This window comes from Protopterus annectens, chromosome 2.part2, assembly GCF_019279795.1.
Source record: "Protopterus annectens isolate FY-2018-M chromosome 2.part2, PAN1.0, whole genome shotgun sequence".
In the NCBI taxonomy this organism is placed as follows: domain Eukaryota; kingdom Metazoa; phylum Chordata; order Ceratodontiformes; family Protopteridae; genus Protopterus; species Protopterus annectens.
Genome location: NC_056730.1, coordinates 83,674,480 through 83,691,152, shown reverse-complemented (window position 1 = coordinate 83,691,152; position 16,673 = coordinate 83,674,480). Strand labels below are relative to the sequence as shown.

At 38.2% G+C, this 16,673-nt stretch overlaps 1 protein-coding gene across 12 annotated transcripts in view; it reads left to right on the top strand.

The window, feature by feature from the left end:
- The window catches only part of LOC122795548 (muscular LMNA interacting protein), a 2,709,240-nt gene that overhangs the window by 1,016,207 nt on the left and 1,676,360 nt on the right, over positions 1-16,673 (top strand). For 9 of the 12 annotated variants that reach the window (XM_044063771.1, XM_044063763.1, XM_044063761.1 and 6 more), the window contains one exon: positions 10,939-11,091. The exons of the other annotated variants lie outside the window; for them this stretch is intronic. In XM_044063771.1, coding sequence (XP_043919706.1) covers positions 10,939-11,091 — 153 coding nt within the window. The remainder of the gene's footprint in view (positions 1-10,938; positions 11,092-16,673) is intronic. 12 annotated transcript variants of the gene reach the window in all.

Genomic DNA, 16,673 nt, shown 5'->3' with positions numbered 1-16,673 from the left:
TCTTGAAATAACAACATATAACAAATGTACTGTGAGACAATACATTACATTCCAAACTACATTAGGCATAGCTCCTCACTGACATACTTCAAGGGAAACCTTGTTGTGTGAATGGGTAACAGACTATACACCCCTGGGATCATGTGTCCCAGAACCATACAGCCAGGGGGTGGGGGACCATGTCCAGTTTGATAGCTGCGAGACCTGTTGGGGGAATTGAATGGTGTTGAACTGTCACATTAACATGCCCTCTTTAGATCAATAAATGCCCCTATCACCCTCCACAACCCCAGTCACCAACAGCTTCCAGCAACTCTGCCTGGAATTGCTTCATTGGCTATGCTTGACAGAGGGTCAGTTACTTCATCAATGGTAGGGGGAAAGCCAACACACTGTAGATATGCTTCTAATTGCCCTTGGGCAGATAGGTAGTAGGCTATCTGTGAACCTCTAATGTGCAGGCCATCACAGCCATAATATGTGAATAAACAGACCTTCAGATCACAATATACAGTGAGAAATCACCATGTAGTCAGGAAACAGTTAAGTACAGCAAGAACATACAGAACATTGATACCTAGTCACTCCAAAAGCCTATCGTGGAAGCTAGAAGACTTGTATAAGTTTAAGGCTTTCTATTGCTTACCAGAAGGTTACCTACAGGGGAGATGTAAAACAAGCACAGATGGGCAACATGCATGCAATGATACCATACTGGCCTACATGTCAGCCTTAGGCTTTGGAATACTGGCCAAGGCTATTGTCGCCCCCATGGTGCCTTATTTAGGAGAGTCGTGAAGGTGAATACCAGCTCCGTAGACAGCACAATAGTAGATTCAATGAGGGTTATGCTACTCAACACCAGGGGTTGTGATCACAACATGCATACACTCACAGCACTCCTCAGGATGGACAACATCAACATCTGTGCAGTAACTGAAATCTGTCCTAAGGCTCCTAAGAGCACACCAGCACTACTAGACTACAACCCATACCACACATTTCAGCCACAGAACATGGACTGATAGACATGGAGGGGCTGTATCCATATTCATCAGGGATACCTACACCTCCAAGTTAGTGGGGCAGTATGATACCTCTGAGATCATCCATGTGTAGCTAACATTAGCCACAACTGCAATGTAAACTGTGGCCTGCTACGAATCATCCTCCATGACCCAGGACCTCCCCACCTACCTGGAGACAGTGTAGAACATGACAGTCCTAACGCACACCCTGACATTGGTCGATGTCAACTACCATACCATTAACTGGGAAACTTACTCTGGTACTCACTTCCAGGCCCAGCGCTTCCTGGAATTTATCACCTCATATGCCCTGTATCAGGTGGTAACCTCCCTAACATGGGGTGGAAACTACTAGAAGTGGTCATCACCAACATGGGCAACAGGTCACTGGTTAGATCTGATCATGAACTATTCACTGTTTCCACACCCAAGCATCTCCCCCACCCATGGATACCACAGTGCATACTTTTCCTACAGCTAAATTTACATTACTAGTGACAGGGGTGGGGGTTTCAAAGCCCCCACGCTAAGGGGAAACACTGCTCAAGAAACAGACAGATTTACAAATGCAGTCTATAAGCACCTACATGGATATCTGGATCGTGACATCACTGGTAAACCAAGACTCACTCCTCCTAGACAAGGACACTGGTCTGGTGGACCTCTGCAATAAACAGGCTAATCTACAGAAGTAGGACAGTGTTCCAGACACACAGCAAATCCCACAAAGGGCAGACATCCGTGACCACTACTAGTATGATGCGTAGGTCCCTCATGACATCATCCAAGGCTGACATCAGCAGGAGAATATGCAAGGAATCAAAAGATAACCACAAAGCCTTCTTTGGCAATGCCAAGGATCTACATGGTGACACACAGATTTGCACTGTGCCGGTGAAATATAGCACAAAATATGCTGACTCTACTGATATTGCCAACATCCTTGCAGATACATTCAGTGCATACTTCACCCCCTAAAGCGCCCACAACACTACCCGAAAGGTACAGTATCTCGCACATCAGAGACACACAGGTGGAAATGGCCCTCTCTAATAGCAGAACACAGTGTCAATGGAGGCAGATGTTGTCCCAGACTGCATCTTGCAGACTGTACAAGACAACCTGCCCCTCACCTAATTAAGCAATGGTGACACACCCATCTCTTGATGTCATCTTTATCTCAAGGGCACACCTCTGTGTTATAACGCTATGCTGTGAGGTGCATCCTTACACTTCGGGGAATCTGTGATTCACTATTACTCCTCTCATTTGCATGGCATTGCCTACTAATTCCTAGCTACCGCACATAACACTGTCACTGCCCCTTAGCAACCCTTGCACCATAAGTATGGTGTAGCATGCCTGCCATTGACTATTATGGGGAAATTGTGTTATGTGTTTCACTGCGGTTTTATTCTATATTTTTATATATTCCTTGCGATCCCCTTTGCGCACTGCTGCCCTGCACTTCCACATCACGACAGTGTGACTATATATATTAAATGTTAATTTTATATTTTGTACATTTTTTTTATGCCAATGGCTATATATTTAGCCATTGGCATATATTAACAATATAATAAATGTGTTTGGTCGGATGTCATGGCTCTGATTTTATGTTTGCAAAAATGTAAACCGTTTTCTACGGTTTGCATTTCTACATGCTTACACTATGCCTGCACCACTTTCTGAATCGCTACATGCTTTCATTTCCATGCTACACTGCTGCACATGAGGTACTTAGCATAGAAGGCTCAGGAGTTGTGTGGGCATAGCGTTCGCAGCTAGTGCACGTGGAAACAGCTTGTACCTGAATTGCTCGGAGGCCATCTTTGGTGTTAGAAGGCTGACGCTATGCCTGCACCTGGCACAAGCTTCATGAATACCGGGGATTATTTCATTCTTAAACTGGATTCCTGAATTTTTAGACTTGAAAAAGGGACTTTCATTTGGAATTGAAAGGGCACATAGATCACTGAGGAAACCTGCTTCTAACTCAACAAATACTCTACCTAGATCCATAGTTATAAAATGTCTTTCATTTCTGTACAAGGAACTAATATTAAAATCTGCTTGGAGAAAATCACCCTTAAAATACAGTCAAAGACTGATAAGGTTTGACAATGATTATTCTTCCAGAATACTAGAACAAAGGAAAAAAGTCTGGCCAATACTAAAAATGTTGAAACAAAACAACATTAAAGCAGAGCTGGCCTTTTCAGCCAAGATAAAAATACTTTTTGCCAATGAGATGAGAAGCTTTAATGACTTAGAAGAAGCTACTATATTCACCAAAAACAACACCATAGTGTTTATCCCAGAAGAAATGGAATGGATGGCCCCTACTCTTAACAAAATAAAAGAAGCAAATCCTTGGACTGATGGTAGAAAGAAGAAACAAAAAACTGATTCCAAGATAGCTGTCCCAAAAAATAACTCTTACAACTACATCTCTCAAAGTATCAACTGCTATGCTACATCACAAGTCATCTGTTTTTATTTAAAAAAAGGAGGGTTTCTTAAACAACTGAGAAACAGAAATGATTTATTCAGAATGTTCAAAGAGTCCAATAATTCTTCACAAACAAAGGTAGGTCAAGATGGGTTACTATTTACATTATATGTAAGCCAAACAAAGCAACATATAATACAAACATAGAAGTTTTTATTCCTCTACTCGAACTCAATGAATACTTATCTTGTTCATTTTTCATTGATTTTACTTATAATAATTTAAGTAATTAATTAACAAATTCAACAAGGTACCATTCATCAGAGTTCAGACTCAAATGTAACAAATTAACATCATATATAATAGCAGTTAAAGTAGAGTGTTTTGAAAAAAATGCTGTCATGGAGACTAATGCCTTCTTCAGTTAAAGTATGATTTAGAAATGTCATGTATATCCTGGTTAATAATAGTAGCAAGCTCTTAGTGCAAATGTCATCATTATTCTGTCTAAATATAGTTAATATCAATTATAGCAGGTATCACAGCTACAAGTGCTGTTTGATCAAACCTGATATGGTGTGCGTGGATACAGCTGTGCCTGACAGCTAGTACAAATGTCATTATTATTCTGACTAAACATAGTTAGTATCAATTATGGCAGATATTACAGCTAAGAGTGCTGTTTGATCAATCCTGATATGGTGTGCATGGATGCAGCTGTGTGTGACAGCTGTTGTATGTTGCCGTTTTTGTCTCCGGGAAGCTGTGGGTTGTGGCTTGTGATCGAGGTTTACTGATGCTTGTGTATTAGGAAGAGACATTTGGTGTTTCAGCCTGGATCCAGGGAAGGGGGTGGATAAAACTGAGATTTGGGATATTTTGGCAGAGAATAGTTTGTTTACACATCTGCTGAGTGAGAGGTGGGAAGGCTCCTTGCATTCTGTATGCTGATTGTGATACAGTGAGGTTAGAAAGTTTTTTTTCTATTGTAGTGCCATCTTGAAGTTGGTATATTTCATTTATGGGGGGTGTGGGAGCATGAGGATGCAGGGTGGCTTGCCCCCCAGCAGAAATGTAGTAAAAAGTGTGTTTGTTAGTCAGGTGTTGTTATAGGTGGAGGGATGTTATTTACATGTGTATTGTAGTTTTCAATCTTATGATGCAAAGTTTCAGTGTTCTGAGTTTTCATTGGTTTGGGTTTTTGATGTTATGGTCTCAGTGTTTTGAATTTCAATGTTATGAGATTTCATTGTTTTGAAGTAGACCCATATATACATATACACACACACACATATATATATATATATATATATATATATATATATATATATATATATATATATACACACACACAGACACACACACACACACACACACACACACACACACACACATGCGTATACACACACAGGCACATGTGCATGTACATGTGATTCATAACCACTACCATCTTTCACCAACTACCGGAAGACTATGTACTAGGTCCTTTTATATTCTCGGTCTTTATCAATGATCTCAAAAGAGATCCTCTCACATTTAATTTTAAGCTGATATTGTGTTTTTTACATTTTCCAATACTCAAAATGCAATAAACAAATACTTTTAACTTTATTTCAATTTTCCCTGTTACTGGTTTATTAATAATAAACTATCCTTCAACATAATAGGTTCATATGTTCATAGGTTGGTAGAAGGCTATCGGCCCTAGGGCCTATACAAGCCTAGCCATAATAATTCCCTGGATATTTCTTCCCACAATATTTGCTTCTCTGGACCCCTGTCAAGCAGGGCGACTGACATGATCCCCGGGGTGAATTTCCTATCTCCCATCCAATCGTTAAGGTTCCTTTTGAAGAGGGCCAAAGAGGCACTCTGCTTGACATGTATGGGCAATCTATTCCAGAGTCTGGGGAGTCTCTGGGTCAGGAACCTATCCCTCCAGCATGTTTTGTTTATTGTGATGACAAGGTTTAGCTCCCTGGAGCATGTGGCTCTGAGGGATTGGGATTTATTTAGGTGTAGCATGTCCAACAGCTCTGGGTTTGACATGGCCTTGTATGTTAAGCAGAGATCGCCTCTGAGTAGACGATATGTGACAGAGTAGAACTGGAGTTTTTTAAGGTGGTCAGTGTAGGGCATCTGCTTTAGGCCTGTGATTCTTTTAGTGAGGTATTTCTGCGGCCTTTCCAGTTGTTGCAGATGTCTTGAGAGGTACATACCAAATGGGGTGTTGTATTCTATAATGGGTCTAATGAGGGATGAGTACAGTGGGGCAATGACCTCCTTTTTTTCTGGATGAAAAGCCCTCAGTGATGAGGTGTGCTACAAAGAAGGATTTCCTGACTGTTGTGGCGATGTGGTTATCGAAGGTGAGACCACTGTCCACCTGTGTCCCTAAGTCTGTTATAACACTTTTGGTGTTTAGCGTACTGCCACCTATATGGTAATTCACGGGTACATGTTTTTTCCCAAAGGGGATAACTATACATTTCTTGGCATTGAGCTTGAGCCCATGGCTCTGGCACTGAGCATCTGTTTCTGTAAGGCCCTTTTGTAGAGTATCCACATCATTTGGGATTCAATAATGGCTCCCAGTTTGCAGTCATCTGTGAACTTTGTTAACCAGAGTCCCTTAGTGTTGGCCTGTACTTCAGAAAAGTAGATGCCAAACAAGACCGGTCCCAGGACTGAACCCTGAGGCACTCCACATGTCACTTGTCTGGAGATGGATTTGGAGTCGGCTACTTTTACAGTGTGGATTCTATCAGTAAGCCAGTTAGCAATCCATTGGGTGACCTAGGGATTAATGCCCAGCTTAGTAAGTTTATCTATGATTCCAGAGTGGGGGATGGTGTCAAAGGCCTTGGCAAGGTCTAGATAGGCTGGGTGGACCACCTTACCCTTGTCCATGGCTCTGGAGACTGATTCGGACTAATTTTCTTACTACATGGTACCAGTTAAACCATTAAAAGGAAGTCTTACAAATATTTATATATATTGCACATTAAGTTATCTATTATTTCCACATTTGTTGACTGGGATCAAACACTGATCCAAATGGACACTTTTCAGGGCCAGCCTGAGGATTTACGTCCTGATAAAAAGTATGCGCTATATATATATATATATATATATATATATATATATATATATATATATATATATATATAGATATATAAAATATAAGATAGTTGCACAGTAATTAAATAGCAGTAGGTTTCTAAACTTCTTACAGTTGTCATTCGTAGAATAGTAAAAGCATTTATGCTGCATAATGACTATTGCATTACACTGTGAACTCCAGTTAGGGACTATTAGTTTTGTACTACATAAGGAATCTTCTACAAAACAATAAGTAGTAAAAACACACTGAAACTCTCCAGAGACTCTTCACTCCTTTATTTTTCTTGCTGTATCTCCTTCGATTCCATAATAGCCAACCCTCCCCTTCACTCATCTCAAATAATGCACTAACATGTTTTAGTCAGTAAGACCACAGTCTGTATTGTTTATGCTATGTTCATTTTGTATTTCACTGATGTAAATGCAAGATCTCTACTGTCAATCCCAACACATTACTGTACATTAAGCATTCATTTTCTTTGATAATATGTAAACTTTGTTAAATATATCCAAGTTTTGTATGTCACTGATTGTAAGAAAATACTAATTTACACTGTATGCATCCCAATCACCTGGTTCATTCTTGAAACAAGTCATGGACCAATATGTATGTATGTGTGCCCAGTCAAAAATATCTAAAAAATAGAAAGAAAGATAGAGAAAGGTGTCAAGTGAATGAAATGCATCCAGCAGTATACTATCTTTCAGAATGAATGAATACAATTGGCCTGAAACTGCAGCTGCCAGGGCCATTTTTAGAGAACCTGCCACAAAGGTGTATAGGATCCAGGTGGTCAAAACCAGGGCAATTAAATCATGCAAAATGTGCAGCAGATAGCCTTGAAGAAAAACAGTAAAGAAACTATAAATGCATATGTGTATGTGTGTGTGTGTGTGTGTGTGTGTGTGTGTGTGTGTGTGTGTGTGTGTGTGGGTGGGTGTGTGTGTTTGTGGGTGTGTGTCTGCAAAACATTACCTTCTGAATAAAATTCCCTTATTCTCTTATTATAGGACACAGAATTAACACTGCTTATGTTTCCCTACCCCTTATAACCTTCCTCCTGTGACCTTCTGGAAAAGGTGACTAAATGCAGAGTACGTCATTTGGAGACTCTTCCAATGAACATGCATTTCTAAATGACTCACTACATTCAGCTGATAATGCATTCAGCTGTAGACCTAGCATCTATTCTTTGTGCTTCTTGTATCTCAGCTTTTAATTCTGGGTGTTGCTGTTGTATATATTTTGCTTGCCTTGTTTACCTCCAGAATACTTAACATGACATCCCAGACACCTTCTGCTTTTTTGCAGCTGGCTTTAATACCCTTCTTGTACCATGTAGACTTCTCCTGAAAGTTATACAGGCACATTGCTTTTCATTACTTTCCATCCATCCATCCACACCTTTTTCCCATTTTTGCACATGGAGTCAGGATGTCACTTCAACACTGATAATCATCTGGAGCCAAGGTTTATACCACTAGGTGACTAGCCCTACCACCATCTTTCTTCCATAGCACACACTTACACACACACTCACACCTATGGTTAATTTAGTTTGTGCAATCCACGTACAGTATGTCTTTGGAATATGGGAGGAAAGTGGACCACCCAGAGAACACCCATCTAAACACAGGGAACACATGCAGACTCCACACAAAAGGCACCCCAACTACCGAGCAAATTCATTATAATTTAGATCTATTTCGAAACCATGTCAGTTACTTTTGGTTTCAAAGCACATAAGCATGTTATAAATCTTATATTATCTGCACTGCAAAGAAGCTTAATCTTTGTGAAGATACATAGAATTGTCAGAATTGCAGAACTTAGCTGGAACTAAACAGCATGGTACCCGACAAGTAACTGTTTATTCCCAAGAGATCAGTTGATTTTCATTACACCAATAGTCCCATTTCACCATTACTTTCTGTTCAGGATTATTGCTTTAAGGAACTATTTTTTTTTATTTACCTATAAGATACAACTTTTGATATGACAATTTATCTCATTAAGTACACTTCTTCAAGGAGTGAAAATTAATGGGATATATCAAGTCAAATGTGTACTAACTAAACACACCACATTTATTTCTTAAAGAATAACATGTCCATTTCAAATGATAGCTGACAGATATTAAAAATATATATCAGTTGTTTAAGAATTACAGGTTAACATGTACATTAGTTTCTAAGGTACAATTTGCTTGCCTTGTTGTAATTATTATTATTATTATTATTGTTATTATTATTAGTAGTAATCTTCTGCTCTTAAAACCACCAATCAAAAATTGTAACTTAAAATCCATACTGTTTCTAAAGTAATGCAACTCTTTTGGTATAATCAATCGTTCTATATTGTGCTATTTTATTTTCTAGAAACCTATATCTTGTTATCTAAGTGGTCACCTCCATTTAAACATTAAACGTTAGTATTTGTGTTATATATGAATTGTATTTATTTTTTACCAATTAATATTCATGTACATTTTGCACTGTAAAGGAATTTGATGCAAACTGTAATTGCACCTTTATTGAATACTGTGCAATGGTTTGAAGACCACAGTCAAGGACATTCTCTGATGCAGCTAAGTTGAGAGGAAGACAACTAAGTTGAGTAATCTAAAGCAGAAAAACTTAAAATATGGTTAATGTGATTCTGACAGGCATGAGAAGATGATATGAGAGAAGAGGGTGAATAATGGGTGATCTCAGGCCTGTAGACCAGTATGGTTTATCAATGAGGGGGAATGTCATGCTGTTACATGCAGCTTGTATTGCTTTTTATTGGTGTTATAAAATTAAATTATTGGTGGCACTTTAAAAGGTACATCTTCCTACTTTAATGCAGTGCACTTGTTTTTTACTATTGTCTTTGTAATAATGTTTCATGTATGGGCTTTTTTGTTGACATGACAAACAGTAAGTAATGGATTACGTTCAGATATATATTAAAGGATTTGGGGGGAAGCATATTTTCATTGTTATTTTGATGTTATTTCTTCCTGACACATATTATATTAGGAGGAAGTATAATTCAGCCAGTCAAATTTGCTTGCCTATTTGTTTAATTCATTTAATTTATTTAAGTAATTTATTTATTACAAGTTGTTGGCACCATAAAGCCTTGCAGATATCAGGCTTTTTATTACTCACCCAACTAGTTTTCCTGTGGGTGAAGAGATTTGTGCAAATGTTAGTGTAAATGCTTTCAGGACTTTCTTTTTTGTCTGTTTGCCCTAATCTTCACAACCCAGGCAAGAAATATTTAATAGGCACATTGTGTTTTTGTCCCAGGTAGCTCTCTGTGGCATCCTATGGTGTAATCCAACTAATTCTGAAAGTTTTATTGCTTAAAGGCTAGTTTATGACCTCAACTTTGGATCATGCTTATCTCTGTCCTCTCAAACTGGACCTCTGGCACCTGAGCTGCTAATAAAACCAGGGCTACCAGTATTGCAAATTGTACCCTCCCACCATGTCAGTGGGCCAGCTAAGCCTGTCATTACTTTAATATGCTGAGAGAATTGCTGCATTCATTGCATAATTTCTGATCCGTGTACAAATGCCTGTTTACAAAGATAGTCGAAGAGCACTTGTTTGGTTAAGTATAATGCTTAGTTACAGGGCAAGCACCTTAAAAGTAAAAGAATCTTACCTAAGACTCCACCATAACAGTTGCAGCCTAAACCTATGTGTTATACTGCTAGAACTATGAACATGACAGAGATGATAGCATTCATCTGTGATATCTTTCTTAATGGGAACAGTGGGAAAACAACTCCATAAAGTTTAAGGGAGAGAGATGCTAACTCTAGGGAAATAACAGGATATAGCAGGAGCTTGTATATGATGTCTTCCTGGGGAGTTATTTCTTGCAAAAAGAGGAAAAATACAAGAATACAGGAAGATGGTTACATGCAATAAGTCCAGTTCTGGGAAAGGAAATAACAGAATAAGACAGGAGTTTTCTGCTGAACAGAGGTACAGAACTAATGCTGTATGTGGATAGTATAAAGGCTAATTTGGCAAATCAGTTTCAGCTAGCAAATAACTGCTAACATGTTGATGCACTCAATTATCAGGCAGTTGTTTGATTGCTGTGATTTGTTTTAATCATTCAAATACTGCTGGAAAAATAAGATAAAATAAAACCATAACTGACATAATTTTACTTCTTATTTAATGGTACATTTGAAATATTCACATCCACAGATGCTGAGTCATTGTATAACTTAGCTATGTGGGACATTTATCATATATAATCAGAATAAATTAATTTGACCAATGGCTAAACGCATCATTTAACACAAAAAATGTTTTTAATTTTTGCAGGTAATAAAGGAGTCATTGGAAGACGGTGATGTGAAAGCTCTGAATTTCACATTTGTGCCAAAAATTAGATCACTGCCTGCTGTCCATAAAGTTTTTGTCCCTAACAGAGAAGTGAAGCCAAACCAAAATGTTATTTCAGCATCTGTAAAGAAGGTACAATGTTCAGTTCTTGCTATCATAGTTAAACTGATCTCATATTAATAGAGTTCTTAGTTGGAAAAAAACAGAATTACTGAGTCCTTTATCATGCCAGGTTAACATAAAGTACAATGATTCACATTTAATTGATGAAGCTACGATTTACGCAGAGATGCCAGTTCAGCTAAAGAGATATAAAGCAATTGCGTAAGTTAAATACATATGATTTTCATCATAATGCAAGACCCAATAAGTTTGATTTTTCAGAAATCCATAAAAGGTATTAGGTGTTCAAGTGATGTCATGCTTTCTACATGCATATTACAACACCATGATGATGATGACGATGCTATAAAGAAATATTCAGATGCATGAACAAAATGTGATCTTTTTGTTTGTTTTAATACAGGAAACATGTTCTTCAATCTCACAGAATTTTCAGATATGAAGTGACATCAAACGGTGGTGAAATATAATCCTAACAATAAAAGATCACAGCATTTATGTATATTCTGAATGCTAATAATGGGGTTAAATTGTAGGTAACAATACAAGTGCTCAAGTGCCAGGCATTTAAATACCATTGTCTCAACGCCATACAAGTGCTCAAGTGCCAGGCATTTAAATACCATTGTCTCAACGCCATACAAGTGCTCAAGTGCCAGGCATTTAAATACCATTGTCTCAACGCCATACAAGTGCTCAAGTGCCAGGCATTTAAATACCATTGTCTCAACGCCATACAAGTGCTCAAGTGCCAGGCATTTAAATACCATTGTCTCAACGCCATACAAGTGCTCAAGTGCCAGGCATTTAAATACCATTGCCTCAACGCCATACAAGTGCTCAAGTGCCAGGCATTTAAATACCATTGTCTCAACGCCATACAAGTGCTCAAGTGCCAGGCATTTAAATACCATTGTCTCAACGCCATACAAGTGCTCAAGTGCCAGGCATTTAAATACCATTGTCTCAATGCCATACAAGTGCTCAAGTGCCAGGCATTTAAATACCATTGTCTCAACGCCATACAAGTGCTCAAGTGCCAGGCATTTAAATACCATTGTCTCAACGCCATACAAGTGCTCAAGTGCCAGGCATTTAAATACCATTGTCTCAACGCCATACAAGTGCTCAAGTGCCAGGCATTTAAATACCATTGTCTCAACGCCATACAAGTGCTCAAGTGCTAGGCATTCAAAGACTTGAGTCTTTATGTATGATGCTGTGCTTCTAATGTTAGTGTCCGCAGAGCAGACTCCTGTCTTTTTTTTAAATACCATTGTCTCAATGCCATACAAGTGCTCATTTGCCAGGCACTCAAAGACTTGAGTCTTTATGTATGATGTTGTGGTTCTAATGTTAGTGTCCGCAGAGCAGACTCCTGTTTTTTTTTTTTTTTTTTTTGTCTTAAAGCCAAGGCCTCAGACATTTTACAACTTGTGTAGGCTATTTCTTGCCCTCAGACTTGAATATGGGTTCAGGCATGCAGCTGTCGGTTGAAAGCTGGATGGAGATTTTAAGGTTAGATTCAGGAGGAAGATTTTAAAGTTATGGAGTGAGAAGGAGATTTTGGGGTTAGGGAGCTGATAGGGTTTTTTGGGGGGCTTAGGAAGCTGGAAGGGAGATTTAGGTTTATTGAGCAGGAGGGGATTTTTGCTGTTAGAGAACAGTCAATGAGTTTAGCTTTAGGGAGTGGGGTTAGGGTTAGTGAGAGATCATGGACTTCAGGGATGGGGTGGCTGGGAGGTTTAGGGTAAAGGAGTGAGTACTCTGAGAACTGAGTGGGAGTTTTAGGGTTAAAGTTCAGGTTCTTCTGGTAGGGCTATACAGTTTTAAAGGATTAGGTGTTGAGAGGGCTTTGTAGGAATGTCAGATCAGGGTTGTGTCAATCTGAGTACTTTCTTTTTTGAGCAAGTAACAGAGAGCAAGGGTGTCACAATCTACTGGCATGCAAATATCAAATCAAAAAAATCAAATACATTTTGCAGAAGTGCTTGCCTGTATGAAAGGATTGAACAAACTATATGTCTGCTAGTATTAACAGTGATATAAAAATTCTAAAAAGTATCAAAAAGTTACATTTTTTATATTTGCTTATATGCTTATGAAGAGATCTTCCGGTGCTTAGTTTCCAGTATAAAATACTTTTAAATCTCCTTCAGACACCTTAGAAAATAAAGATATTCTTATTTTAAAGGCTATTATTGTTTTTTTCATACTTAGAAGTCCAATAAATGTTAACAATGTTTTTCTAAAAATATTATATTATGTTAATGTCAGCAGCAAAATGTGCTATTTACATGTTTAATACGCAATTTGACTGTTACAGAGAAAGAAAATAGAAGCTGTGCACCTGTGCAGGTAGTATATAGGTATACATTTGTATCAGCTTAATTCCTCCTTAGCCTCTAATTGCTAATGAGATACATCTCACAACACATGGTACAAAACAATTTGTCCCAGGCCAGAACTTTCATTCAGATTAAAGTAGACAATGTATGCTAATTAGTTTTTGATGTAAGTAATACCCAGTAATCTTTACAATTTCCATTATATGCACGTTTATGGACAAGCTTTTTTCCCTAGAACTGCAGTATTCTAGTCCTTCTTGCTGTCTTCCTAAGAGTTCTTCAGATAACTTAAAATGGTCATGCCACAAGTCACAGTCCTGATGTATGATGTTGTGGTTCTAATGTTAGTGTCCCCAGAGCAGACACCTGTCTTTTGAACTTTTTTACACACCTTTATTGAATTATGACTGTGACATAGGCAATTTTACATTTATACAAAAGTAATCAAACTGTATTAACAAATTAACATTAAAAAACATCATACTCCTACCTTATTGTAACGCATAAATACCCTTCTAATAAAGAATCCAATGTTAAATAAGAGTATTCGATTAAATGTTACAGGACCTATAAAATACAAGTTGTTTAGAAAGGAAGGCTGATAGGTTGATGTGCCCTTGCTTCTCACAACTCCACATTTAATTCTAGCCCTTGTACTAATTTTGATTCATTGATGCAGACTTTTGTCCATCTTATGTACAATAACATTTCATCTGTTAATAATCTGTCAGAACTGCTTATGGAAGGTAGTGTTATTTCTCTTCTTATGTTTGTGATGAAGTTTGTTCTCCTGTAGCTCCTGGCCTTTTCCTTTCTGGGACAATATCATATCATCTTGTTTTGACACTGCTTTGTTTTCTTCATTCAGCAGTTTGACAAATGACTGCCTTTTCTCTTCTCCAGGAAAATGTACTCATTTGCTCTTTTTCTCCAACATTTTATTTAATTTAATATATCGTGTAAGTGGCTAGACATATTACCTAAGTTCAGTTTTCATCTGTGAAAGAGGTCAACATTTTAAAATAAATGACAGAACTCTGGACAGGAGATCTACTGAACTGATGTGCTTTTTTTGAGCAAATGAGCAAACATTCTTGAACCATTGCCATCTGGGCTGTGTGAGCTGAAGAAATGCCATGATTGTAAAGTATTTTTATTACCATAAACCTAGGAATTCATAAAAGGGCCTATCATGAGCCATAGTACTCACACTAAAAAGGCTCTGATCCCACAACATGGCACTTTGTAATTCCACATGATGTTAAGTCACAATGAGGAAACACTTCATTATCGGGTAACAGAAATGTAGCTGGTTTAACCAGCACCCTGGACTGATATTGTGAATGGTTACAGTGTAACTGATTAGCTTATTACACTTAGATCTTCACCCCCCCCCCCCCCCACCCAGTTGCTACAGTTTACACCCTGTCTGCACAGATCATACACTCAATCCCTGTCATTTCTAACCCCCCCCCACCACACACACACACACACACACACACACACACACACACACACTTATTCCCCATACACACACTCACATCACAGTTCACATATACACACACACACATGCTCACTCTGAATGACTGAGAGGTACTTACTTGTAGTTGCAGTATAACCTGTGAATATGTTTTATAGTGAATGCTGTCAAAAGATACCATCCACACTGGACTGCAATCTCAAAGATTTAAAAAGCCAGTATGTGCGATCAGCTGGTTTTCAGTCACATATACCATCTTTTTTTCTGGCCAAAAAATCAAAACCTTATAAAACTTATAAAACACACACGCACACACATATATGTATATATATATATATATATATATATATATATATATATATATATATATATAATATGGATCTATGTCAAATTATCAAAGTTCTGTAACTTCAAAATGCATACAGCCGAGATGATATGATTAAAAATAAATAAATAAATAGCAAACAAAAACATTTCTATTTTTAACATTTTTGCAGCAGGGCTTGCCCACGTGAGTAGCTGTGCCTCCCACACACCTCCTGCTAATTAAATATACCAACTACGAGATTGCACTACATTGTGGAAAAGGGTAAATGTCCTGTTCCGCGCTGTACCACGATCTCAATTCAAAATATTCAAAGTTTCAAAACTTCGATCATATAACTTTCAAAGTTTTGAAACTTTGATAATCTGATAGGGACCTATATTTTAATATATATGTATATGTATATATATATATATATATATATATATATATATATATATATATATAAAGGGTACTTACGTATTATCGCAACCAGATGTATAAAGTGCGATAATTTTCTATTTTCGGCAGAAACATGTTGCCTGACCTAAAAACGGGTCTGTAAAGATGTCGCCAGCAGTTTGTCAAGAAAGAGCATGTATGTTCACCTATCAAGGGGTGTGTAAAATGTTTAAGTATTATAGTGTCAGAAAATTTTGCACACAGGAAGCGGAATAACAGCAGAATTCCTCTTGCCTGGTAATGTCCCCGGCCGACCTACACACCTGACTGCTGCTTGTCTGTCACCACGTTTCCATCCACACAAGGAGTCAGGACCATGGCTCGTTAACATAAACTGACCCCCTTTTTTAGAAAGGTCCTTTTGCAAGTATCTGATTTGTTACATACCCCTGTTTACAGTTCAGACTCTCAGAAGGCACGTTAATGCAGTTGTGACTCGGAAGTACTGATTTAGAAGTGTGGTTCTGTTGGTGGAGTTTTACTGACAACAGTCCCTGCCTCTTTTCTCTGTAACTGTATATTTACTATCTGTGTATGACAAAGGACTTGAAAACAGCTGTTCCATCCTTAAAAAGCAACCAAACCCATTTATTTCAAAGTGTTAGTACACATACAATCCTGTTAATTGGAAATGGTCACGATCCATAAGCAAGAATGCGACCTTTTTAAAACAGTCTGCCACTGGGAAGAAAGCCATATCACTCCCCAAGCAAGCAATGAGCTGTTATTCACTGCTCCTTACAGGCACCTTCACTTTTGCTGACTACTGCCCCGAAAACCTCAGTGTGCATTTCCTGAGTCAATTTCCCGTAGCTAACAGGGTAATGAAGAATGCAGGAATTGCAAGGATGTGGACCACTGCGGAGTTGCGGAAGAAATGAGCCGCATCAACCAGAAGTACAAACTTACAACATTTCTGCTCTGCCTGCCTCGTTCCCACTGTGACAAACTGCTGGCGACATCTTTACAGACCCCCTTTTAGGTCAGGCAACGTGTT